Genomic DNA, 26,758 nt, shown 5'->3' with positions numbered 1-26,758 from the left:
TAGCATAGCATAGCATAGCATAGCATAGCATAGCATGGCATAGAATTAACCAGGTTGGAAAAGACCTTCAAGACCATCAAGTCCAACCTCTCACCCAGCACCATCTAATCAGCTAAACCATGGCACCAAGCACTGCATTCCAGTCTCTTCCTAAACACCTCCAGGGATGGTGACTCCACCACCTCCCTGGGCAGCACATCCCAATGGCCAATCTCTCTTGCTGGGAAGAATTTCTTCCTAACTTGCAGCCCAAATCTCCCCTGGCACAGCTTGAGACTGTGTCCTCTTGTTCTGGTGCTGCTTGCCTGGGAGAAGAGACCAACCCCCACCTGGCTACAACCTCCCTGCAGGTAGTTGTAGACAGCAAGAAGGTCTCCCCTGAGCCTCCTCTTCTCCAGGCTAAGCCACCCCAGCTCCCTCAGCCTCTCCTCACAGGGCTGTGCTCCAGACCCCTCCCCAGCTTTGTTGCCCTTCTCTGGACACCTTCCAGCATCTCAGCATCTTTCCCAACCTGAGGAGCCCAGAACTGGACACAGGACTCAAGGTGTGGCCTAACCAGTACTCAGTACAGGGGCAGATATTGCTCTTCAGGTCACATCACTTTTGTCTGAGTGTTCAGGGAAGAGCTGAGGCCACACCTCCAATTCTGTGTTAATTTTTGGGCCCTTCACTCCCAGATGATCATAGAGGGGCAGGAGCATGCCCAGAGAAGGGCAAAAAAGCTGGGGAAGGGTCAGGAGAACAGGGCTGGGGAGGAGCGGCTGAGGAACCTGGGGGTGCTCAGCCTGAAGAAGAGGAGGCTGAGGGAGACCTCATTGCTCTCTACAGCTCCCTGAGAGGAAGCTGGAGCCAGGTGGGGGTTGGGCTCTGCTCCCTAGTCTCAGGTGATAGAAGGAGAGGAAATGGCCTGGAATTGTGCCAGAGGAGGGTTAGGTTGGAATGGAGGAAAAATGTCTTTGCTGCAAGAGTGGTCAGGGATTGGCAGAGGCTGCCCAGGGAGGTGGTGGAGTCCCCACCTGTGAAGGTGTTCAAAACACCTGTGGCCATGGCACTTCTGAATGTGGTTTAGTGGCCATGGTGGTGCTGGGATGATGGTTGGCCTGGATGATCTTGGGGATCTTTTCCAACCAAAACAATTCTTTGACTGGGAATTCTGTTATTTGATGCTCCAACTGCATAATGAGCAGGTGGCTTCTGCAAGTGTCAGTCCCCATGTGACAATGGAGCACATCTCTGTTTTCTCTGTGAAGGAAACTGAAAATTTGGCTGATGCAGAGGAAAGATGTGACCAGCTGATCAAAGCAAAGTTCCAGCTGGAGGCAAGGATAAAGGAGGTCATGGAAAAACTGGAGGATGAAGAGGAGATAAACGCTGATCTGGCAGCCAGAAAGAGGAAACTGGAGGATGAGTGCTCTGAGCTGAAGAAAGATATTGATGACCTGGAGTTAACACTGGGCAAGGGTGAAAAGGAAAAGCATGCCTCTGAGAACAAGGTGCTTTGTATTTCTGCTCTTTGCACATTCAGTAGTGGTTGTTCTGTCTCTGTGTAGGCTAGGAAGGTGCACTCAGCTTGGACAAGAACATGATTTTGTGTAAGGAAATCTGTGGGCTTGGTGCTGGATTTGGTCACCTGTATTGTGCACACAGAAATGCACTAAAATGAAAGCCCAGAATTGCTGTGTGACTTCAGAAGGGTTGATGCATGAACAGAGAAGGTGTATGGTCTGGCCATGTAGTGCAACTCATGAAGTCTCTCTGGTAGTCCAGCAAGAAGTTCATTGCCTTTGGGTGATCACAGGGCTGTATAACCCCCCAGATTATCAATGACCTTCAGGTATTTTCCTTTACATTAGGTTAAAAATCTAACAGAAGAAATGACAGATTTGGATCAGACCATTGCAAAGTTAATCAAGGAGAAGAAGGTCCTGCAAGAAGTCCACCAGCAGGCACTGGATGACCTGCAAATGGAGGAGGACAAAGTGAACACCCTCACCAAAGCCAGAATCAAGCTGGAGCAGCAAGTGAACCAAGTGAGCATGCTGCACAGAAAAAGGGGGAGATGCTTCAGTGGTTCCACCACTCACCTTTATATCTGTCTGTGCTACAGGTTGAAGGATCTTTAGAGCAGGAAAGAAAAGGTTGTATGGATCTTGAACGTGCAAAGAGAAAGCTTGAGGGAGACTTGAAACTTGCCCAGGAAGCCATCGAGGATCTGGAGAACGATAAGCAGCACTTAGATGAAAAATTAAGGAAGTATGAGAAGAAGCATTAGAGCCAAACTCACTGCTTGTTTGTACCTGGATGCATTTTGTGTTTATTAAAAGAAGATCTCCTCCACAGGAAGGACTTTGATTTCAACCAGATGCAAAACAAAGTCGAGGAGCAGCAGCATTCAGGGGCTCGGCTGCAGAAGAAGATCAGAGAACTGCAGGCAAGAGCCTTTGTGTCTGCTTCACCTCTGCTGCTTGCCTGCTTAACCCCTGGTAGCACAACTAATGCTTGTCCACAGCTGGCAACCAGCCACAGCCACTGCCTCCACACCTTGTGCAATGTCCTCCACCCAGGTGTGATGGGCTGAGCCTAGCTGGCTGGCAGGCACCCACCAAAGCCACTCTAGTGCTGCCTTCTTCAGGTGGACAGGGGAGAGAAAATGCAACAGGAAGCTCGTGTGTGTTTGGTTATGGAAAGAGAAGGGCAGGGAGAGCTCCTTCACCACTTACCTTCATGGGCAAAGCAGAAATCAGCTTCATCTATTACCAATGAAATGAGAGTATGATAAGGAGAAGTGAACCCAAGTCTTGAGAATCCCTCCCCACACCCCTCCCTTCTTCCCAGGCTTAACTTTACTCCTGATTGTACCTACCTCCTTCTCTTGAGTGTCACTGGAGGACAGGAAAGGGGGTTTTGGTCAGTTCATCAGACATTGTCTCTGGTGCTCTGCTACTCCTCAGTGGGAGGATTCCCCACAGGGTCACAAGTCCTGCCAGCAAACCTGCTCCAGTGTGGGCTGCTCTCCACAGGGTCACAGGTCTGTGCCAGCAGCTGGGTCATAGCCTCCTTTGGGCATCCACTTGCTCTGGCCTGGGGTCCTTCATGGGCTGCAGGGTGGACATCTGCCCTGCTGTAATCTCTGAGAACTTCAGAAGGACAACCTGTGTCACCAGGGTCTTCACCATGGGCTGCAGGGGAATCTCTGCTATGACCTCCAGAGCACTTCTGCCGCCTCCTTCTCCACTGACCTGCAGAATTATTTTCCTGACATATTCTCACTCCTGCCTTCTGCCTGCTGCTGGTGTTGTGCAGGGCTTTTTCCTCTTGTCTTAAAGATGTGAGCCCAGAGGTGCTACCACCTTCACTGATGGTCTCAGCCACTGCCAGGTCTAGCTTGGAGCCAGCAGGCATTGCTTGTCTTGAGTATAGGGGAAGCTTCTAGCAGCTTCTCACAGAAGCCACCCCTGCAGCCCCCTGCTACCAAAGCCTGGCCACACAAACCCAACACACCAAGGAAAGCTGGGATCTAAAGTTAGTCTGGGTGGGCCTGTAGGTCTTTTCCTGTTGACCAGCCTGCACTGCAATGCCCAAGCAGTAATACTCAAAGGACTTTGCTTTGCCTCTAGTCCCCAGAACCTGGCTTGGGGCTGTGACACATTAACCTAAGCACTGAATTTGCTGTCCCCTGGGTAAGTGCTGTTGTGCTGGTTCCTTATCACTCAGGCCCACGTCACAGAGCTGGAAGAGGAGACACTGAGCGAGAAAGCGATGAGGGTGAAGGCGGAGAAGCACTGTGCCGAGCTGGCTCGTGACCTTGAGGGCATCAGTGCCAGGCTGGAAGAGGCAGGAGGAGCCAGCACTGCTCAGGCAGAGCTGGACAAGAAGCGTGAGGCAGAGTTCCAGAAGATGCGTCGTGACCTGGAGGAGGCCACGCTGCAGCACGAGGCCACGGCTGCCGCCCTGCGGAAGAAGCACGCGGACAGCACCGCTGAGCTCGGGGAGCAGATCGACAACCTGCAGAGGGTGAAGCAGAAGCTGGAGAAGGAGAAGAGCGAGCTGAAGATGGAGGCTGACCACTTGGCCAGTAGTACAGAGGCCATTGCTAAGTCCAAGGTGCTCCTTTTTTGGCGCAGTCCTTGCAGCGTCCCCGGTGCTGGCTGCCTGGAGCGGAGCAGCGCAGCAGCAGGCACAGGCCACACTTCCCTGCTCTCTTTCAGGCTACGCTGGAAAAAAGGCACCGCAGCCTGGAAGATCAGCTGAGAGAGATGCAGGCCATGGTTGAGGAAAACCAGAGAAATACCAACGAGATGGTGATGCAAAAAGCCCAGCTCCAGACAGAGTCAGGTAAGGAAGGCACCAAGATCTGCTGAGGGAATCTTTCCTTCCTCCAGTAGCACAGACAACCTCCAACGTCTCCCATGAGTGGTCCTTGGGTGGGTAAGCTACTTCACTTGTTACTGACTGCTGTTTGTATCTGAATGTCTAACCCAGACAGTGCTGGCAACTTGTCTCCTCTTGTCACAGGTGAGCTAAGCCGTCAGCTGGAGGAGAGAGAAGCTGTAGCACTGCAGCTGTCCCGAAGCAAGCAGGCAATTACACAGCAAATAGAAGAACTTAAAAGGCAGCTAGAGGAAGAGAGCAAGGTAGTGTGGACTCTGAGTGTGTGCCAAGGCTTCAAAACCTGCCAGATTCCTTTAAAATACCCTTTGGGAAGCTTCTGAGCATTGCTGCTGCAGTGTAACTCAGTGCTGGGCAGGGGCTCTGCAGAGCACTGGGCTCTGCCAGGTTAATGTGGGGCTCACTTTTGGTGAATATTTTCCATGGTTTTAACTGGAAAGCCTGACCTGGAGAGGGTCCACAGGAGAGCAACCAGACTGGGGAAGGGACTGGAGGGAAAGTCTGATGAGAGAGGCTGAGGGAGCTGGAGGTGTTCAGTCTGGAGAAGAGGAGGCTCAGGGGCGACCTTACCGTACTCTACAACTAATATGAAGGGAAGTTGTAGTCAGGTGGGGTTCAGGCTCTTCTCCCAGGCACCTTGTGACAAGAGGAGAGGGCATGGCCTGAAGCTGTGCCAGGGGAGGTTTAGGTTGAATGTTAGGAGGCACTTCCTGATGGAAAGGGGAATTAGACACTGGGATGGACTGCCAGGGAGGTGGTGAAGTTGCTGTCCCTGGAGGTGTTTAAGGCAAGACTGGATGTGGTGCTCAGTGCCATGGTCTGGTCCATGGGTCCTGTTTAGGCCAAGAACGCCCTGGCCCACGCCCTGCAGTCTGCTCGCCACGACTGCGACTTGCTCCGGGAGCAATATGAGGAGGAGCAGGAGGCCAAGGGGGAGCTGCAGCGAGCCCTGTCCAAGGCCAACAGTGAAGTGGCTCAGTGGAGAACCAAATACGAGACGGACGCCATTCAGCGCACGGAGGAGCTGGAGGAGGCCAAGTAGGTGGAGGATGAGAGGAGCAGAGAGGAACAGTGCAGGAGTTGTGTACATTGCCAGGAACACAGACCTGCTTTTAGTAGCCTGACCAAAATGATTTTACTGGGGTTAATTAACTTGATTAAAAAAATTACTTCTGGGGGTCCTAGTGGGTGAGAGGTTGACCTTGAGCCAGCAATGTGCTCTGCTGGCCAGGAAGGCCAGGGGCATCCTGGGCTGGATCAGAAGGGCTGTGGTCAGTAGGTCAAGAGAGGTTCTCCTCCCCCTCTACTCTGCCCTGCTGAGGCCACATCTGGAATCTTGTGTCCAGTTTTGGGCTCCTCAGTTCAAGAAGGACCTCAGGGAACTGCTTGAGAGAGTCCAGCACAGAGCCACAGAGCTGCTGCAGGCAGTGGAACATCTTCCTCGCCAGGAGAGCCTGAGGGAGCTGAGGGCTCTGTAGCTTGGGGAGGAGGAGCCTGAGGGTGACCTCATTGCTGTTGCTAAAGCTGTGCAGGGTGATGCCCAGAGGCTGGAGCCAGGCTCTGCTGGGTGCTGCCCAATGCCAGCACAAGGGGCAGTGGTGGAAGCTGAGGCAGAGGAAGTTCCATGGAAACAAGAGGGAAAATTTTACCCTGTGAGGGTGACAGAGCCCTGGAGCAGGCTGCCCAGGGGGGTTGTGGAGTCTCCCTCTCTGGAGAGATTCAAACCCCTCCTCGATGTGTTCCTGTGTGACCTGCTCTAGGTGACCCTGCTCTGGCAGGGGGTTGGACTGGATGAGCTTTTGAGGTCCCTTCCAGCCCCTACCATTCTGTGCCCCTGTGATACCCTACTCTTTGCATGATGTCTGTAATACACTGGGCTGTTTTAACCCCATGCTTGTTTTATTTGTATTCCTTAAGGAAAAAGCTCTCTCAGCACCTGCAGGAAGCAGAGCGGCAGGCAGAGGCTGTGAATTCCAAGTGTGCCTCCTTGGAGAAGGTGAAGTTGAAGTTGCAGGGGGAGGTGGAGGATCTGACAGTGGACATAGAGAGAGCAAACACATTGGCTGCTGCCCTTAACAGGAAACAGCAGAACTATGATAAGGTGAGAAGTCAGCACAGCATCTCTTAGACTCAGTCTTCTAGAAGGCCAAACTAATGCTCCCTACTTAAGCCAATGCTGAAATCAAGCTGAGTCTACCAGGGAACATCAGGGAAAATTTTACCCTGTGAGGGTGACAGAGCCCTGGGGCAGGCTGCCCAGGGGGGTTGTGGAGCCTCCCTCTCTGGAGAGATTAAAAACCCTCCTGGATGTGTTCCTGTGTGACCTGCTCTAGGTGATGCTGCTCTGTCAGAGGGGATGGACTGGATGAGCTTTTGAAGTCTCTTCCAGCCCCTAACATTCTGTGACTCTGTGCTTTATCAGCCCTCTAAAGCAACAGGACTCTGTCCTGTCTTCAGGAATTGCAGTGTTTGTCTAGTACAAAGAGCCACAAACAATCTGTCTTCAGGAGTGGCAGGCCATGGCACATGGAGCATCTCTTCCAGGTGGTGGCAGAGTGGAAGGGCAAGTATGAGGAGAGCCAGCTGGAGCGGGAGGCTCTCTCCAAGGAGTCACACTCACTGCACTCAGAGCTTTTCAAGGTGAAAAGTGCCTGGGAGGACAGCTTGGAGCAGCTGGAAACAGCCAGGAGGGAAAACAAGACTCTGAAGCGTAAGTGTTGGCCCTGGCTGCCCGTCAGCTGCTTCCAGCCCTGCCACAGCCAGGCCTGCTACTGGCTGCTAGAGGCACTGTGACAGGACTCTGCCTGCACCACTGACTCCATGTGAGTGGAGAACAGACAAAGGTCTCACCAGAAGCTGTTGGGCAAGTTTGTGAAGTGACTAAGCTAAGACAGCAAATGTTCTGCTCTCCATTATGTGCTGCAGGGATGAAGGGCATTTGGGTGCAGAGGTGATGCCCTCAGGAACCTGCACAGCTTCCAGCAGTGAATGTTACAGGTGCACTGTGAGATTTGTAGTGTAAGTGTGGTGGACCCAGAAATATAGACCCATGCAGACCCTGACATCTAAGACCCTCACAGACCTCTGTGGGGCTGAGCAGGGGGAGGGACACAGGCAGGAAGAAAGGGCAGGGCAGAGGCACCCATGTGTCCAGTGCTGCATTCACTGCATTGTGTGGCCAGGCTGGCCCAGGATGGGGCCATGGTCTCTGGGCATCTTGGCTTGGGAACAATGGTGACCTCCAAGGAAGGAGTTTTGACAAGGGCTTGTGGTGCCAGGAAGAGGGACAATGGCTCTGAGCCAGGAGAGGGGAGACTCACACTGGAGCTGAGGAAGACATTGTTGAGAGTGAGGGTGGTGAGACACTGGAACAGGTTGCTCAGGGAGGCTGTGGATGTCCCCTCCCTGGAGGTGTTCAGGGCCAGGCTGGATGAGGCCTTGAGCAAGCTGTGCTGGTGGGAGGTGTCCCTGCCCATGGCAGGGGGTTGGAACTGGATGATCTTGAAGGTCCCTTCCAAACCATTCTGAGATTCTATGATTCAGATGTCTTCCAGGCTGTCTGTAAGGAGGGCTATGAAACCACATTGATGCCCCTGTGCTTGTGGCATCCTGCATCAGCTGGCTGTATCTGGTGTGTCTGGACATACACACACAGCCTTGTGGATGTGTGTGCATACAGATGTATGCAGGTGTACAAGAGAGGAGTTGAAAGTCCCAAAGCAGAGAGCTCAGCACATGTGGCTTCCACAGGCTGATGCCATTCTTATCTCATAGAGGAAATCACTGATCTGACTGAACAAGTTACTGAGAAAGGCAAAATGATCAGAGACCTCGAGAAAGCCAAGAAGCAAGCTGAAGGAGAAAAATCCCAGCTGCAGTTAGCTCTGGAAGAGGCAGAGGTGAGTTAGTGTAGCTGTTACTAGAAAAAAGAGAGAGCAATCAGAACAGCTTTCTGTTCTCTCTCCTGGGCAGTGCCTGGGTGCAGGGTTGATTGCCACAAACTTTCGGGGGCTGTGTGGAGTCCCTGGGTGACACCAGGACTCTGGTGCTCTCTGAAGTGTTGCTTTTGTGTGTGTTTTATCTCTCTTCCTTTAAAGGCAGCTCTTGAGCGTGAAGAGGTCAAGACCCTTGGTGTCAACCAAGAGCTGACTCAGATTAAATCAGAAGTCAGCAGGATTGCTGAGAAAGATGAGGAGATCAGCCAGTTAAAAAAGAACCATCAGAGGACTGTGGAGACAATGCAGAGCGTTTTAGATGCTGAGATCAGGAGCAGAAGTGAAGCCCTGAGGCTGAAGAAGAAGATGGAAGGAGACCTGAATGAAATGGAGATCCAGCTGAGCCATGCCAACCACCAGGCTGCAGAGGCACAGAAACACCTGCACAGCATCCAGGGAATACTCAAGGTCTTGTTTTACCTTTCTGATTGATTTCTTTTTGAACACAGTATCCAAGAAATTAATTAGGACATAACTGGCTTTTCATGCTTAGGACACTCAGCTGCACCTGGATGATGCTCTCAGGACTCAGGAGGACCTGAAGGAGCAGGTGGCCATGGTGGAGCACAAAGCAAACCTGCTGCAGGCTGAAGTTGAGGAGCTAAAGGCAGCCCTGGAGGAAACAGAGCGGTCGAGGAAAGTGGCTGAGCAGGAGCTCCTGGATGCCACTGAACATCTGCAACAGCTCCATGCCCAGGTAGTTTGCTGTGCTAAGTGAGATGTGGTTTTGGTCCAGAGATTCACAGAATAAGAAGGAACAGTAACTGATGGTCTTTGTAAGAGATCAGAGACAGAATAGAACAGAATAGAATAGAATAGAATTAACCAAGATGGAAAAGACCTTTGAGATCATGGAGCCCAAGCTATCATCCAATACCATCTAACCAACTAAACCATGGCACCAAGTGCCTCATCCAGTTTCCTCCTAAACACTTCCAGACACTCAAAGCCTCTGTTTTCCTCCTTCACAGAACACCAGCCTCTTTAATGCAAAGAAGAAGCTTGAAGCTGAGATGGCCCAAATCCAGACTGAGATGGAAGATATTAGTGCTGCAGCAAGGGGTGCTGAGGAACGGGCGAAGAAGGCGGTGACAGATGTGAGGATGTTACTCTGTGGTTATCTCTGACCTCTCAGGGCTTCCCAACAGCATTGCTGCTGGGAGCTAATGCAAATAATCCTGCCACAAGCTGGCCACAGAAGTGTTCTGTGGGCCTGGCTGAAGAGACTACACACAGAGGAGCAGCAGGGAGCTTGTCCTGCTGACAGATGTGTTGCTGAGGCTGTCAGCATCAGAACAAACTAGCCCCACAGATAGCCAGGATAAGCCAAGCAAGCTCCTCCAGTGCTGCCTGGAGATGTAAACCACACCCCCTGCTGTGGTACTGACACCAGTGAAGTGTCTGTTGAAATATTTATCTTTTCAAACTCCTGTTTCAGACCTTTTCAAATGAGAGCTGTAGGTTTCCATTGCAGGCTTCTACCTCATCCTCCCGGGCAAGGCCAGTGGTGCTCAGCCAGGTGGCAGGGCTGGGGTGTCGTGGGGCCCAGCCTGCCAATGATATCTAAAGTATGGGATCCAAACAAAATCTTAACATTTACAAACATTATTTGGAGTTAAAATAGAAGGAAAACTGCTCCAGTTGCTCATGAAACAACAACAACTACTACTGGTACTACTACTACTTACGACCACCCATTTGTGTTGTGTTTGAATGAAACCAAACCAGAGCATCACAAGGGGTTGCTCACATTTATAGAGATGCAACATTTCCAATGGCATTGTTTTATTCTCCCATTTTTCAATGCAGACTTGCTCAGTTGTTTAGCTGCCAAAGCCATGTGTTGAGTTTTACCTGATTTGTAAGTAGTGGCTCTTGATAGAATTATAGAATGGTCCAGGCTGGAAAGGACCTCCAAAGCTCATCCAGTCCAACCCCCTGCAGTCAGCAGGGACATCCCCAACTAGATCAGGTTGTCCAGGGCCTTGTTGAGCCTCACCTTCAATATCTCCAGGGAAGGGGCCTCAGCCACCTCCCTGGGCAGCCTGTTGCAGCGTTTCACTACCCTCATGGTGCAGAACTTGTTCTTAACATCCAATCTAAATCTGCTCTGCTCTAGTTTGAAGTCATTGCCCCTGGTACTGTCACTCCAGGCTGAACACCCCCAGCTCCCTCAGCCTGTCCTCATAGCAGAGCTGCTTCAACCCCCTGAGCAGTTTTGTGTCCCTCCTCTGGACCCTCTCCATCAGGTCCATGTCCCTCCTATATTGAAGGCTCCAGACCTGCACACAGTACTCCAGGTGAGGTCTCACCAGAGTGAAGTGGCAGAATCTCCTCTCTGGCTCTGCTGACAACACTGCTTTGGATGCAGCCCAGGCTGCCATTGGCCTTCTGTGCTGCAATCTCACATTGCCTGCTCCTGTCCAGCTTCTCATCCATCAGCACCCCCAAGTCCTTTCCCTCAGGGCTGCTTTCTATCACCTCCTCCCCCGCTCTGTATTGGTAGTGAGGATTGTTCCAGCCCAGGTGCAGAACCCTGCACTTGCTCTTGTTGAACCTCAAGAGGTTCACCTAGGCCACCCCTCCAGCCTGTCCAGGTGCCTTTGGATGCCATCCTGTCCCTCTGGTGTCTTGACAACACCACACAGGTTGGTGACATCTGCAAACATGCTGATGGTGCATTCAATCTCACTGGTTGTGTTGATGTTTCACCAGAATGCTTCATTTGATTGTGTAGGAATCAAATGTTCAAGAGTTAAACATATCCCAGTTTTGTCTTAGATGACATAGATTGGTTTACACCTTGTATCAGTTCCCCTCCTTGTAGCAGTAGCCCTGCAGGCTGCTGTGGCCATCCCAGGACACAGATGAAAGCCCAGGGTGCAGACTCCACATCTGTTGTGCAGAGAAGATTTACAACTGTGCCATGCCTTGCTCCCAAGCTTTGATGTAGCTTCTGCTCTACCCTGTGGCACCTGGGGTCAGTGAAGGTCACAGTAATGAGTGGGTCAGATCTTTTACCCTGGTGTTCCAAGCTCCATGTGTGCAGCAAGGCAGAATTTCCCCCATCCCTTTCTCTACCATTTCCTGTTGTGTCTCTGCCACTGTTGTGCTGCAGGAAATGTGGGGGCAGGAATGGCCAGGAGGGACCGTGACTAGGTCCTCAGATGGTACAAAGCATGCACTCTTCTTTCACACTCTTCCAGTTTCTTGTGTCATTTCCCTTTCAAGACAGCCATGATGGCAGAAGACCTGAAGAAGGAGCATGACACCAGCACCCACCTGGAGAGGATGAAGAAGAACCTGGACCAGACAGCGAAAAACCTGCAGCACCGTCTGGATGAGGCTGAACAGCTGGCCCTGAAAGGAGGCAAAAAACAGCTCCTGAAGATGGAGGCTAGGGTGGGTAGCAGCACTGATCATGGGTGTGAAAGTTACCTTTCTTCCCTGAGTCCTGTGTGAGGCCTCAAGGCAGCTGCTGCTTGTTCCACCAGGTCCGGGAGCTGGAAGCTGAGCTGGAGGAGGAACAGAAGCAATCCGCAGAGGCCATGAAGAGCATCCGCAAGCAGGAGCGGCGCCTCAGGGAGCTGACGCTGCAGGTGGGGGTGAGGAGAGAGAACTCTCCCGAGGGTTTGTCTCCCCAGGGTGGATAACTGCACATACCCTTTCCACAGAGTGAAGAATACAGGAAGAATACGATGAGGTTACAAGACCTGGTAGATAAACTGCAGATGAAAATCAAGGCTTACAAGCGGCAGGCTGAGGAAGCTGTGAGTCCCCCCGTGGCAGATGCTGGTTTGCCATTCTCTAGGGCTGTCAGTTTAGAGGTTGGCTCTGTGCCCCAGCACCTTGACAGGTGATTCCAGCTGCTTTTGTTGTGCCATTTCAGGATGAACAAGCCAACACTAATCTCTCCAAGTTCAGGAAAGTACAGCATAAGCTAGAAGAGGCTGTGGAGAGGGCAGACATTGCTGAGAGTCAAGCGAACAAGCTCCGAGCTAAGACCCAACAAGTCCCCTCCACCAAGGTAGGTGTCCCCTGCAGGGGGCAGGCTGCAGGCTGGGCTCTTGGCTCAGAGTCACAGAATCAACCAGGTTGTAAAAGTCCTCAGAGATCATCAAATCCAATCTATTACCCAACACCATCTAATCAGCTAAACCATGGCACTGAGTGCCTCATCCAGGGATGGTGACTCCATCACCTTCCTGGGCAGCCCATTCCAAGGTCCTATCCTTCTTTCTGTGAAGAATTTCTTCCTCTCAGGCAGCAGATCTGTGCCTTGCTGATGGGTGCAGCCATCACTCAGAAAGGAGAGTTTTGGAAGGAAGGGATTCTGATCCTGCTTTGAGGAGCCTGATAGTGTGCAGTATAAGTAGGGCATGGCACAAGTTCTGGATGCTGCTCTGGGAGGGCTAAAATTGAGCATTGTAATGCCTGAATCTTTATAACAGATCCAGTGGATCAATGCATTATTTTCCTCTCTTCCATGCTTTACATTCACTTTTGGAGGTGCTGGGATGCTCCTTGGCCTGAAGGATGAGGGTGTGGGTGGCTTAAGCACTGTGGCAGAAAAGGGAGCAGAGAGGTTTGTCCATTTCACCCCAGCAGTCCAGGACCTTTAATGATGTATGGGATTAAGGGTCACAGACATCACCACACTGACCTGGGCTCCACCTGCACATCCTCACTGGATGGAGCATTGAGACAGAGGTTTTTAGGGACCAAAAGACTCATCTTGGCACGTGTGGACTGAACAGAGCCTCTTTCCAGGTGGTGTTAGGAAGTGAAAAATGAGCTTCCCCGGGGATGATCAGGATGCACACGAAGTGTCCTTCCAGCTGTGGGTTTGCAGTAGTCAGAGCTACACTGGTGGGAAGTGATCTTCCATTTGCTTCTGGGCACAAACAGTTTCTGCCACGCTGCTGCTGTACCAGTATCAATAAAGTAGATATCCACAACTTCAGATGCTCCAGATGTTGATGTTCACAAGAGAGTCCTTTTCTTTCTAGGTTAATCATAGTCAGAACTGTGGCTTGGAGTCACAGTATCACAGTCTCACAGTGTCACAGTATCACCAAGGTTGGAAGAGAAGATCATCGAGTCCAACCTGTCACCACAGACCTCATGACTAGACCATGGCACCAAGTGCCACATCCAATCCCCTCTTGAACACCTCCAGGGATGGGGACTCCACCACCTTCCTGGGCAGCACATTCCAATGATGAACGACTCTCGGTGAAGAACTTTCTTCTCACCTCCAGCCTAAACCTCCCCTGGCACAGCTTGAGACTGTGTCCTCTTGTTCTGGTGCTGCTTGCCTGGGAGAAGAGACCAAGCTCTTCCTGGCTACAACCTCCCTTCAGGTAGTTGTAGAGAGCAATGAGGCCACCCCTGAGCCTCCTCTTCTCCAGGCTAAACAACCTCAGCTCCCTCAGCCTCTCCTCACAGGGCTGTGCTCAAGGCCTCTCCCCAGCCTTGTTGCCCTTCTCTGGACACCTTCAAGTCTCTCAATGTCCTTCTTAAACTGAGGGGCCCAGAACTGGACACAGGACTCAAGGTGCAGCCTAACCAATGCAGAGTCCAGGGGCACAATGACCTCCCTGCTCCTGCTGGCCACACTATTCCTAATGCAGGCCAGGATGCCCTTGGCCTTCTTGGCCACCTGAGCACACTGCTGGCTCATGTTTAGGCAGCTGTCAATCATCACCCCCAGGTCCCTCTCTGTTTGGCAGCTCTCAGCCACTCTGACCCCAGCCTGTAGCTCTGCCTGGGGTTGTCCTGCTGCTCCTGTGGTTGTGTTTGAGCCATTCTGTTCTACACTGAAGTCTGGGTGTCTGACATGCTTCCTTCAGCCCTTCTGCTTAAAAACACTTATCCTGACCTTCTTAAATGTGGCTGAGAATAAACATGAGCAGGTGTGGTACATCAAACATGCAGTGTGAACAAAACTGCAGCATTCCTGCCTGCTTTCACTGAACAAGAGTGGCCCAGCTGGGGAGCCCACAGCCACCTGTGTTAGGAATCAACTATTTCTAACCTCCTTGTAGTCAAACCACACCTCAGGAGGCTGGCTCCATTCTGAGCTCTCCATCCAGTCCATGAGGACTTGAACGGGGATGTCTCACACTCTTGTTACATAGGGAATAGCTATCAAGTGGTCTGCTTGAAACAGTAACTGTTGGAACAAGAACTTCCCCATGAAGGAGGAGCTGCGCCCCTGGTCTGCCTGCTGAACCAAGAGAGTCGTAGGATCATGGGATCAGAGGATGTTAGGGGTTGGAAGGGACCTCAGAAGGTCATGGAGTCCAAGCCTCCTGCCAGAGCAGGACCATAGAATCCAGCACAGGTCACACAGGAACACATCCACACAGGGCTGGAAAGCCTCTAGAGAAGGAGACTCCACAGCCTCTCTGGCAGCCTGCTCCAGGGCTCTGGGACCCTCCCAGTGCAGAAGTTCCTCCTCATGTTGAGGTGGAACCTCCTGTGCTGGAGTTTGTATCCGTTGCCCCTTGGCCTATCCCAGGGTACAGCTGAGCAGAGGCTGTCCCTGTCCCTTCCTTCCTGACCCACAGCCCTGAGATATTTATAGATATTTATTAGATCCCCTTTCAGACTTCTCTGACCATGCCAGGGAACAGCTCAGGAGGTTGGGATGATGCCAAGGGCCTTCTTCCAAGAGCATCAGATCCATCCCCCAAGGGTGAGGGATTACATTTGGTGGCAACACTTCATAAGCTCCCTAATGGACAGTCAATCCCTGGCCACTTGCTCCTGCCTGCTAACACTGCTGCTGTGCATGGCTCCAGCTGAACGTGCAGTCCCAAGGGAGTCTGGTGAGCAGCTGGTCCAGCTGGAAAGCTTTCCTAGAGGAGTGAGAGTTTTTTGCCCTCAAGATCTTGATGTCTGTGGTAGTGTGAAGGTTTAATCCTCCCACCACACAAAGCACAGCTAACTCAGTCGGAGAAGTGAATGGAAAGCTGTATTTTACAAGCAGAATGAAATGCACACTGCACTGGTTAGGCTGCACCTCGAGTCCTGTGTCCAGTTCTGGGCCCCTCAGGTTAGGAAGGAGGTTGAGTTGATGGAGCAAGTCCAGAGAAGGGCAATGAAGTTGGTGAGGGGTTTGGAACACAGCCCTGTGAGGAGAGGCTGAGGGAGCTGGGGTTGCTTAGCCTGGAGAGGAGGAGGCTCAGGGGTGACCTTATTGCTCTCTACAACTACCTGAAGGGAGGTTGTAGACAGACAGATGTTGGTCTCTTCTCCCAGGCAGCCAGCACCAGAACAAGTGGACACAGTCTCAGGCTGCACCAGGGGAGGTTTAGGCTGGAGGTTAGGAGGAAGTTTTACACAGAGAGAGTGATTGCCCATTGGAATGGGCTGCCTGAGGAGGTGGTGGAGTCACCATCCCTGGAGGTGTTCAGGAGGAGACTTGCTGGGGTGCTTGGTGCCATGGGTTAGTTGTTTGGGTGGTGTTGGATTGGTTGATGGGTTGGACACGATGATCTTGAAGGTCTCTTCCAACCTGGTCTATTCTATTCTATTCTATTCTATTCTATTCTATTCTATTCTATTCTATTCTATTCTATTCTATTCTACTCTAAACAAAAGATAGAGGATTTACAGTAGATACAAAAATATACAGGGAAGAATGTGACACAGAAACACCCTCCTGAGGAGAATCCCCTCTAGGTTCCCCCCAAAACTCCTTCTCTCCCTTCCTCCCCTTTCCCCTAGTAGTTGACTGAAAAGTGAAAAGGGAGAAAGAGAAAGCCTAGGATATTAAGGGAAAACAGTTCAAAGCAGCTGTTAAGAAAGTCAGTTTTCTTATCTCATCAGTTTCAGTCCAAGGTCAGTTGCATGCACTCCAGCCATGAACAGAAAGGCAGAGCTGAAGACAGACTGCAGGTTCTTAAAGCTGCTTTCTACTGCTCTACCAATGAAATTCGTTTAGAATTAGCTTGGTTTTCCTTTTTACAGCTAAACATGCAGCCAGAGCATTCTGTAGCTGTCCTTTTCTTCAAGGCACAGCCTAAAACTGTCACAGTGCCCAGGTCAGATTTCCGTGAGTGAATGAAAATGAAACAAATGAAAAGTAAATGAGGCAGGAAAATAAGATGGAAGGAAAGAGATCCATACCACAGTGAGAAAGAGGATGTCAAGGGCATGGGAATAAATGGAGGATTTGGGGTGGCCAGGATGAGGAAAAGGAGCCAAAGAACCATGCAGAGGTAAAGAGCTTCAGATGGTGAGAGGTGCACAGGGTTTGTGTTTCTCTTGCCGGCAGTCACAGACCCTGTGGTCTCTTCTCTCTCTCAGGGCTGGGGCTGAAATTGCTGCTGGAGCCAAGGGCCCAAGGCTCAGGGCTGCTGCACACCCTCAGGGCAGGACTGGCCAGAGGCACCACTGGGCACTGCTGGTGGCACTGGGGCCTGGCCTTGTGTCCTGGGCAAATGCACAGCTCCCTCCTGGCCCCTGCCTCTAGGGCTCTGAGGTCCAACCCAGGCAGCCATCAGCCCTCACAAGACTCTTTCCCAGAGGAGGGGACCAGGGCACAGAGAGCTGTGGAGGTGGCCCCCAGCAGGGGGCTCAGCCTGGCATGTGTCTGCCTCCCTCCTCAGGCTCTAAGCTCCAAATAGCTCTGCTCCTGCAAGAGCCCTGCGTGGGGTCGTGCCTGCTTGTGGAGCTGACAGCCTTCCACTAATAGCACTTGAAGACATTCCTGGGGGGGCAGGTTGCCTTCTATAGCTCAGCACAAGCTGCTGCCACGGAGCAGCTGGCAGCTGGCCTGTGTCCCAAGGCAGCAGATGCTATTCTTACCCCACACAGCTCCTTGCTCAGCTGAAATGGTCACTGGCAGAAGCAGGCCTGAGGCTGCTCTCCCTGGGAAGGGTCTCCATCAGGAGGGGTCTCTCTGAAGTCCATGGCATGAGGTGTGCCAGCCCAGCTGCTGGGTGCTCACCATGCCCTGCTGGGATGTGCTGTCCCATGGGAGCACAGCGGCTGCCTTGGTGCCTCCAGTGATCGTCTGGGGCTCAGCCTGGGGTGGGTGGGGGGCACCACTTCTCTTGCAAACCAAGAAACTAAAACAATGCCTGAGGGCCTGAAAACCCTTTTGTGCCGACCAGCAGAGAGCCCAGTCCATGAATCCCTTCCTTGGTGAGGAAATCAGGGGAGGGACTTGCTCTAATCTTGTTCCAGGAGCAGCAGTGCTGCAGCCAGCCATGTCCCCTCTCTCAGTCAGCTGGAGCAGAGGCAGCCTGTGACCATGGTCAGAGCAGACTCAGAGCTGGGGCACAAGTCTGCTCTGTGGCATGAGCAGCTGAATTCACCTTCATGTAACTGCTGCTGGTGGGTGAGGGTGGAAGGGAGAGTGACCACAGTGCTGAGGAGGGGATGAAATCGTGCTGGGGAGTGCAGGGAGGAGTCTGGGAGGAGGAAAGTGATTGGGATGTCTGTGAGGAAAAGGGATGAGGGATAAGGTAGAGCATGTGGAGGTGGAAGAGATGCCAACTCAGTGCCAGTTTTGGGGGTTGGGAGAAATGCACTACAATGACAGTGTGCCAATGACATTGTGCCTCTTGGCCTGCTCCAGAGGGCTTTATAAAGCTTGATTTTAGTTTTGAAGAAACAATTCAATGCATTTAACCTGGAGAGTGAGCTCTTGTTCCATTGCTGCTGCACATGGCCCATGGCTCATCACCTATGCACACTGCTGTGCTGGGAGGGTCTGGCTGCACTGCAAGGGAAGCATCCTCAGGCCAGCAGTGTGCCCAGGCCAGCAGCACACAGTGTGTTGGGAGTGGGCAGCCAAACTTTCCAGAGGGCTGCAGACTTCAGGGGCTACTGACAGGCCCCAGATGGGAGTCTGGAAGCCCCCAAACACGGCCAGACCTCAGCGACCCCATCCTGTTCCCCAGGCAGGGAGGGCAGCCTGGGTTGAGCTCCACCAGTCCCGGGAGCTCTTGGTGTCCCTGGCAGGGGTGCGATCAGTGCAGCGTGGCCCAGGTTTTGATCTGCTGCTGCTGTCCCACCCCACAGTGACAGAGCTTGTTCCTTGGTGTGAGCCCTGCCTCTGGCTACCAGCCATGCTCAGGTTTGCTGAAGAATCTTCCAATAAAAGCCATAACCAGTTGGGAAGTGGAGGAGGAGATGGGAGCAGAAGCTAATTGTCCCTGGGTGGTGCTGGCTGCTCCTGCTTGTGCTGGGAGGAGGGAGCAGATATGTAGTGGGGAAAAGAGTAAATCAGTGGTTCTGAGCCAGGGGAGGGTGTACCCAGAGGGGACAGAAACTGTGAAAAGTCCTCAGTGCCAGGCACTGCTGCAGAGCCTGCTGGATTATCAGGATTAAAGTGGGACACTGTGAGGAAGATGAATTGGTCACTGCTCCCTGGAGAATGAGGATCGTCTTGCACTGACACTCTATCTGTGCAGTGAGGCTGCCTGCCACCTGACAAGGACTTGTGCAAAGGTCTTAAGGAAAACATCAGACCACAGTGGCCATAAATGAACATCTCAGAGGGAGAGTTTTAAATAGCTTCAGCTGATGGGTTCATATAGAGCTGCTGCCCCACATGCATGGCCAGAGGTCTCCTGCTCTCAGATGCTGTGTTCCAGTACTAATAGAGCAGGTGGCTGAGAACATTCTCCTTCATCAGCAAAACCAAATTCAACAGCTCACACTGTCAGCTCCTGTCAGGAGCCCCAGAGGAGGAAGAATCCTTTGAGCCTTGCTGTTGGGGTCTTACAGACCCTGCCTCCTCCCACCCCTGGGAGAGCAGCACAGTCCCTGTGTCAGCGTGGTGCTGCTGGGAGCTGCAGCTGAGCACACAGGAAGGCTTTGGGATCACAGCCCAGAGAGGTGAAGCCCAGAGAGGTGAAGCCCAGAGAGGTGGGGCTGGCACTGCCTCTTGAGCTGCAGCAGATTTAGGACACATTTTGTCAGGCCATGGCTGTGTTTGAGGCACACAACAGGAAGGCTGGCAGCACCTTGCTGTCACTGTCTTCTGCTGGAGCTGTTCTGCCTTATACAACTGATTTGTCCTTCAGGAGGAGCAGGCACTTGCACCTTTCTCTTGGCATCTCAGGTGGATGCAGAGAGCAGTTAGAATAGAATAGAATAGAATAGAACAGAACAGAACAGAACAGGTTGGAAAAGATCTCTGAGCTCATCAAGTCCAACCTATCACCCCACACCATCTAATCAACTAAACCATGGCACCAAATGCCTCATCCAGTCTCCTCTTAAACCCCTCCAGTGATGGTGACTCCACCACCTCCCTGGGCAGCACATTCCAAGGGCCAATCTCTCTTGCTGGGAAGAACTTCCTAAGTTCCAGCCTAAACCTCCCCTGGCACAGCTGGAGTTGGTGTCCTCTTGTTCAGGTGCTGGTTGCCTGGGAGAAGAGACCAACCCCCAGCTGGCTACAACCTAGTCTGAGCACCAAGGAAATCTGTCTGCCAACAGAAACTACTGAGGAAAAGGAACTTCTCTGCAAAAGTTAGTTCAGAAAACGTCCCTGGCAAGCCCTGCTGTGCCCTGCTGGTACCTTCCCTGCAGTGACACTGGCACCCAGAAAGCTCTGTGGTAGTCCAGAGGGCTGTCTTAACCTTGAGGAGTCTGATGCTTAAAGTGAACGAGGCTGACACAGAATCCCCAGCAGCATATTTCCATTTACAGCTCTGGGATCTCCCCGAAGTGGCATTGGTGCCTGGGTCTCAGAGGAGTGGCAGCCTGGGAAGGTATCACCTCATTGCTCTCTTTAGGGTGCAGTTGCTGTCAGTGCTAATATTATGCACCTAATCCTGACTTCCCTCCCCTTCCCTCCCCCTTTTCCATGTGCTCTCTTTTTGCTTTGTCTTACCCGGAGGTGTCTTAGCCTGCCCACCCCACTGCCCTGCTCTGTAACAGGAGCTCCTCAGCTGCTGCTGGGTGACAAGAAGGACATCCTGAATGTCACATCCTCAGCCAGCCCTTCTGCTGCTATGTGCTGGGAACGTGAGGAGTGTGAGTAGCAGCACAGCTCTGGTACTCATCAAAGGGCTGTTCACCCCCAGATTAGAGTTTGCTGCTGGAGCTGTCCCCACTGCTCTGCTGGCTGGGCTGGGCTGCTCCAGAGCCTCTCACTCCTCTTCTGCTGGGAACCACTAGGAAGGATGTTGTCCTGTAAGGCAATCGTTGCAAAAGCCCTCAGGCAGATGAGACAGAGCACCAACTTCTCTGACCATACAATGACTCTGAGCCATACACAGACTGAACCCTACAGAAACTCAGTCTCTGAAAGGGGGACCAGGATTAGGAGCTAGGGAGGCTACCAAAATGGTGAAGTGCTGCCTCTAAACATCAAATCAGTGCACAGTGGTGGCCACAAAATGCAAAGAGTGTCAGAAATTATCTGGATCAACTGAGAACAAACCAGAAATCATTGCACCAGGCCCACAAACCACCTGCTGGCCTGGATCAGGCAGTTAGGAACATGCTCAAACCTGTCCAGAGAAGGGCAACAAAGCTGGGGAGAGGTCTGGAGCACAGCCCTGGGAGCAGAGGCTGAGGGAGCTGGGGTTGCTTAGCCTGGAGAAGAGGAGGCTCAGGGGAGACCTTCTTGCTCTCTCCAACTCCCTGAAGGGAGGTTGTAGCCAGGTGGGGCTTGGTCACAGTCTCAAGCTGTGCCAGGGGAAGTTTAGGCTGGAGGTGAGAAGAAAGTTCTTCCCAGAAAGAGTAATTGGCCATTGGGATGTGCTGCCCAGGGAGGTGGTGGAGTCCCCATCCCTGGAGGTGTTTAAAAAGAGCCTGGATGAGGCACTTGGTGCCATGGCCTGGTTGATTAGATAGGGTTGGCTGTCAGTTGGACTTGATGATCTTGGAGGTCTCTTCCAACCTGGTTGATTCTGTGAAGGGTGCTGAGACAGGGGACAAAGCTGCTGGGAGCACCAGAGAGAGAAAGTATCCAGACTGTGACCTCTCACTGTGGGAAAGGAACAAAGGAGTTGGGAGATGCTATACTGACAAAATACCCTGAACAGTATGGACCAAGTGCCACTGGGTTGTCACCAAGCATCCAGCATTCTCATGCACAGCATCCCAAGCTGGGCCTTGCTCTAGGCTGGTGCAGCCCTCTGCTTGTTATGAGGGATCTCTGCAGGATGCTTTTGCCTGCCCAGACTTTCTCCCAGCTCAGCAGGCCTTGCAGATCCTCCTTGTCTTCAGCCAGCACATGCAGGCACAGCTGCCATTTCCCAGCCTTTCAAATGGGCTGCAAAAACAGATTATTTGGGAGCAAAATTCTCTGAAGGCCTGGGGAAAGGGAAGGAAGGGAATAAAATAAACCCCTACCGCTTAAGAAAAGCCTGCTGCAGTCCTAGAATCATAGACTGGTTTGGGGTGGAAGGGACCTTCAAGACCATCCAGCTCCAACCCCCTGCCCTGGGCAGGGACCCCTCCCACCAGCACAGCTTGCTCAGGGCCTCATCCAGCCTGGCCTGGAACACCTCCAGGCAGGGCACAGCCACAGCCTCCCTGGGCAGCCTGTGCCAGGCTCTCCCCACCCTCACTCTAAAGAATTTCTTCCTCACTTCCAGTCTCAGTCTCCCCTCTCCCAGCTCAAAGCCATTGTTCCTTGTGGCTCCCAGCCCTTGTCCAAAGTCCCTCCCCATCTCTCCTGGAGCCCTTCAGGTCCTGGAAGGCTGCTCTGAGGTCTCCCTGGAGCCTTCTCTTCTCCAGCCCCAACTCTCCCATCAGCAGTGTTCAGGAGCAAGGAATAATGATCACATAATATCACAGCAGAATGGCTTTACCTGTGCAATTGCTCTGCAAGACCAGGTTGCCACTCTGGAAGGCACAGTGGAGCAATGCTAAAGGCTCCCAGGAGCCACAGCCATGACTTTTCCCTGTCCATCCCTCCAGCTGCAAGCCTGAGCAGTCAGTGATCACCCTACCCTGCCTGCTCAAGCTTAGCCTCTCCCACCTCCCTCTGCAGGAACAGGCTGTTCCCAGTGCCTGGCATCGAGGTGGCTGCAGCTCCCTTTGCTCAGGTGCTGTTTGTCAGCTAACAGGGAGCAGGGATGAGACAGGGAGACAGCATCAGCCTGTCTCTCACCAGGGAGCATGCTGCTGCTGTGTCACCTGTCTGAGGGAGGCTTGTCATGGAGAAGGAAGGTGTGTGCAGTGGGTGTTTGTTCTGAGTGGGTCTGCTGTGCTGTCAGCTTCTTCCATGCTGCTGGCCTGCAGGATGCTCTTCCTCTGGAGACTTTAAGGCTAATTCCTGCAGCAGATGGAGAAACATTGCATTTCTCAACACCAGGTCATATTTGAGCATTATAAATGTGAGGAACCTAACTTCAGAGGCATGTCCAAGGAAGCTGCTTGTCCCCAGGTCTGTCACTGTGGGGGACAGTGTTCAGAGACAGCTGGGAACACACCAAGCATTGGTGACTACACAGACACTGAAGAGATGTCTCTAATCCCTGTGTGATGGGATAGGTGCAGTGTTTTGTGAGGGTCTGGACACTAGCCCACTCAGCAAGCTTGAAGGTTGCAGCAGGGTGGAGTAATCACCAGTAATTAACTGCCATATGCAGGATTTACTTCCTCTCCCCTGGGCTCTGCTGTGTGCTCAGAGCTGCAGCACAGCCAGGCAGACATTCTTCACCAACTTGAAGTGGTTTGTGCTCTAGAAGGCTTCAGCACATGGCAGGGACATTGTGCAGGGAGTGGGAATCTGGGGGGTTTGGGATGGTGAGAAATGTCTCAAGTGTAAGAGCCCATCTGCTCCCCTGGTCTCACCCAGCACAGCCAGCCACAGAACAATGCAGAACCACAGAAGGGTTTAGGATGGAACAAACCTTCAAAGCTCCAACCCCCTGCAGGGACATCCTGCAGACTTCTACTGTGCTGTGTTATGGTCAGAAACAGCTCACAGAGGTGCTGTTAGCTTCTGTGCACTGCATCACACAGGGACTTTTTGACTGTCCTGGTGTGAGCTGGAGCAGAGCCCCTCCTGCCCAGAGCTGCCCCTGCCCAGCTCAGGCTCTGCTCTCTGAGGCACTGTCTGCACTTCAGGGCAGCTTGGCACAGCCAGGGGCTGCTGCTAGCAGGGAGCAGCTGATTGGGGACAGCTCCTGCCAAGGGCTGGGCTGCAGAGAGCCTCTGCCTTGGACTTGCTCCTGGCCACACCAAGGGCACTGCCACAGCTTGTGCCACACCTTGGGGGCAGGAAGGCAGAGGTGGCTCCTGTGGGGAGGAGCAGACAGCACAGGGCACCCTCAGCTGCCCCCCAGGGGAGTGCAGCCCATGGATGGCATCCTCAGGAGCAAGCTGAGGGATCCCCAGGGCCAAGCCTCTTCTTCCCTGGCTGCTGGCCCAGCAGGACTCTGTCCCTTCTGCCTTCCATCCCCATCCCTGGGATCCTCAATCCACTGCCAGAACCCAGCTCCTGGATCTGGTTCCCATCTGCTGCTGAGTCCAGGCTGGGACTTGCCCAGTGCCTGCCCCCAGCAGCAGTGGTGCCAGTGGTGCCACCAGGGCTTGGGTTCCACACTGCTTTGTGTCTCTGTGTCTCTATCCCATGGCATTGCTCTTCCCATCCCAGCTGGATTAGTTTCTTTCCCACCCCATCAGTCTCTCTTCTTGCTTCCCTTTCTCTTCCCTTTGGGCAGCAGAGGGCTTCATGGAGAGCCTCTGGCACTTGGCTGGTGGCCAGCCCAGCCCTGGCCCTTGGCACTAACAAATGGTACCCAGTGACTCAGAATGAAAAAAGCTCTTACCACATCCCTAAATCCCTGTACCTGGGGAAATGTTCACAGGCATAGCAGTACCACTGTGAGTGTGCCCAGCCTGCCATGACAGGAGGAGCTTCCTGCCTCCCTCTGCCTGCCCTGCTGCTCCTCACCTCATGGAACTTCATTCTAATGTTTTGAGGGTTTAAGAAACTGGGATGTCTTAAACCATGGAGCTGAAAGTTCCCCAAGTACCAGAGAGGTCCCAGGGGTGGACTGGAAAGTGTACTCTGTGTTGTTTCATTCTCAGCATGCCTGCATCTCCCCTTCATAAGGGCACAGCACAAGCTGTTCAGCCCTTTCTCTGCCCTCCCTGCTCCCTTCCCATCGCCCGCTGCCTCCTCTGGGCTTTGCAGGGCAGTAGGGCCTGGGGATCCCAAGTGGATGCTTTCCCCTATTGCATCATTCAGGCCTGGTTTGGGGGGCAGGGAGGCATGGGGTGGGGAGGGGAGGGAAGCACTTGAGGCCTGGGTTTTGGCCTGGTCTGGGGGAAGGTTTTGGGAAGGTGGTGGCCTGGTGAGGCTTGTGAAGGCCAGACTGGAGAGCTGGGCTGAATATGAGCCCTTGGGTACCTGTGCATGTTTTGGTGCTGCTGCATTTGGTGTGAAGAGTAATTCCACTGACATTTCCAATGCCCTGCAATCCTGCTGGGAGCATTTTCTGTACTCCTTTGGGAGGGGGTGAAGAGCATCTGCCTTGCTCCCTATAAACCCCAGGCATGATGTGATGCACTGCTGCCCCGGTGAGCTCCACGCCTGCCTGACCTCCCTGCTTGTCATTGTGCCTCTGCCTGCATCTCACTGCTGTTCTTTGAGGACTGAAAGATGCTGAAGCCTACTTCTGCTGAGGACATTTCCAGATGACATTCTTGAGAAAGTGGCATTCTGAAGGAGATGAAGGAGATTCTCTGATTCTGGGAGATGAGAGTTTGTAAGGGATGAGCTGTCTCCAAGGATGCAGTGGGACAGCAGATTCAAGCCCGAGATTCCCCTCCAGAGGAGCTGCCTTTCAGGACTCCAGGAAGGTGTCTGTGCCGTGGGTGAGCTGGCTCTGCTGCTGTCACCCACAGCATGCTGCAGGCAGGCCAGCTTCAGGAATGAAAGTGCTGCCTGGAGCAGAGAATGGTGGGACTTGATGTTCAGATTGCTGCATGGGAGGCTCCTGTTCCAGTTGCTGCTTCTGGGTTGTTGGGTTTTGGCTCTTTTCCACAGGGATGGCAGCAAGAGGAGTGGCAGCTGGGTAGCTGCTGGTTCTCTTTATGCTGGTTTTATTCCCCCCCTGTATTTCACTGTGCTTTTCCTGCAAACAGGCTCAGCTAAGGTAATCATGCACTGCATTATTAGACTAATTAGATTATTAGCTAAGGTAATTATGCAATGTGATTATGATATCTTATGTCACATTAAACTCTTTTCTTGTCTCTTTATCTCAACCCCAAGTTGTTTGTGCCACTTTTCCCTCACTTGTGTGTTGGGGAAGCAGCCAGGTTAGCTCTTGCATTAAACCATTACAGGCTGCTGCTTAGCACCAGACATGAAGCTGCAGATCCCTTCTGTGCTTAGCTTAGAGCAATTGTCTGCTTTGGGTAGATGAAGGGAACCTCTGCATGAAAGCCACACAAATGCTGTTGTGAAGGAACCCCTGAGGCTCTCCAGTTCAGCCTGACACTCTGGGCAGATCTGTTGTGGATGTTGGGCAGATCAGGGATGGCTTGGATCAGTCAGGATTTTGGACAGAGGCTCCACAACCTCTCTGGGGGAGCCTGTGCCACTTCTGCATTACTCAATAGGAATTCTGCTGATGTCTAACTGGAGACTTCCAAGGAACAGTCTGTGGTCACTGTTCCTTGTTACAGTCTGCCACTCAGCTCAGCACATTGTAGCTGCCCCTCATGTACTGGAGCCCCTTTCCCTGTTCACATGCCCCCAAGCTCCCTTCACAGCACAAGTGTTCTAGATCCTTTCCCATCGTGCTGGCCTCCTGCTGGACCCTCTTCTGTCAGCTGGCATCCCTTTTGAGCTGGGGAGCTTAAACCTGAATGAGCTGTTTCAAATGAGTACCCTGCAGCGCCAAGCAAAAGGGCTAACAGCTTCCAGCAGCCAGCTGAGCACACTGCTAACTCCACAAGCACTTCTTCCACCCTGCTTGCAGTGAGCATGCTCATCCTCACACCCACAGGAGCACAGAGGCCCCTCGCTGCCAGGGCGGTTCTGGCTAGAGGAGCAGAGAGCCTGAGCGCAGTGCCCAGGCTGAGAGCATTGGGGTCACTGGATTGCAGCTTCCCTACTGCAGAGCCTCCTGCCATGGAGAGGCTGCCTCACGTTTGCAGCTGCTGAGCCTGCTGGCCCTCAGCACAGACGAGAGGGAGGATCCCACAGCCTCTGGGCACTGCCGGTTCTCCTCTCCAGCCTGGCTCTGCTGCCTAGCTACAAAGCACCTCCTCACCCCTGCCTTCTCAGCTAACCACAGGTATTAGGAGGAGGAAACACACATCTCATGGGCAGCCAGAAAGGGAGGCAGCTGCCAGATCTCTGTCTCCTGAAGGAGCTATTTTGACCGCAGATGAATCCTTCTCCTCCACGGGGACAGTGTGCCCTGCCCACA

General features: G+C 52.7%; 1 protein-coding gene across 1 annotated transcript in view; it reads left to right on the top strand.

Moving 5' to 3' along the window:
• Nucleotides 1-15,353, top strand: part of LOC104301217 (myosin-3-like) — a 42,335-nt gene extending 26,982 nt beyond the window's left edge. Inside the window, exons 21-39 of the mRNA XM_054170563.1 lie at nucleotides 1,251-1,493; nucleotides 1,854-2,030; nucleotides 2,108-2,253; nucleotides 2,341-2,431; nucleotides 3,715-4,104; nucleotides 4,209-4,335; nucleotides 4,516-4,634; nucleotides 5,231-5,427; nucleotides 6,307-6,490; nucleotides 6,934-7,099; nucleotides 8,164-8,288; nucleotides 8,487-8,792; nucleotides 8,878-9,081; nucleotides 9,356-9,481; nucleotides 11,616-11,786; nucleotides 11,879-11,983; nucleotides 12,059-12,154; nucleotides 12,274-12,411; nucleotides 15,333-15,353. Of these exons, the coding sequence (XP_054026538.1) occupies nucleotides 1,251-1,493; nucleotides 1,854-2,030; nucleotides 2,108-2,253; nucleotides 2,341-2,431; nucleotides 3,715-4,104; nucleotides 4,209-4,335; nucleotides 4,516-4,634; nucleotides 5,231-5,427; nucleotides 6,307-6,490; nucleotides 6,934-7,099; nucleotides 8,164-8,288; nucleotides 8,487-8,792; nucleotides 8,878-9,081; nucleotides 9,356-9,481; nucleotides 11,616-11,786; nucleotides 11,879-11,983; nucleotides 12,059-12,154; nucleotides 12,274-12,411; nucleotides 15,333-15,353 (3,132 nt within the window). The remainder of the gene's footprint in view (nucleotides 1-1,250; nucleotides 1,494-1,853; nucleotides 2,031-2,107; nucleotides 2,254-2,340; nucleotides 2,432-3,714; nucleotides 4,105-4,208; nucleotides 4,336-4,515; nucleotides 4,635-5,230; nucleotides 5,428-6,306; nucleotides 6,491-6,933; nucleotides 7,100-8,163; nucleotides 8,289-8,486; nucleotides 8,793-8,877; nucleotides 9,082-9,355; nucleotides 9,482-11,615; nucleotides 11,787-11,878; nucleotides 11,984-12,058; nucleotides 12,155-12,273; nucleotides 12,412-15,332) is intronic.
• The last annotated feature ends 11,405 nt before the right edge of the window (nucleotides 15,354-26,758 follow it).

Source organism: Dryobates pubescens, chromosome 20, assembly GCF_014839835.1.
Source record: "Dryobates pubescens isolate bDryPub1 chromosome 20, bDryPub1.pri, whole genome shotgun sequence".
NCBI lineage: Eukaryota > Metazoa > Chordata > Aves > Piciformes > Picidae > Dryobates > Dryobates pubescens.
This window is presented reverse-complemented; position numbering and strand designations above follow the sequence as displayed.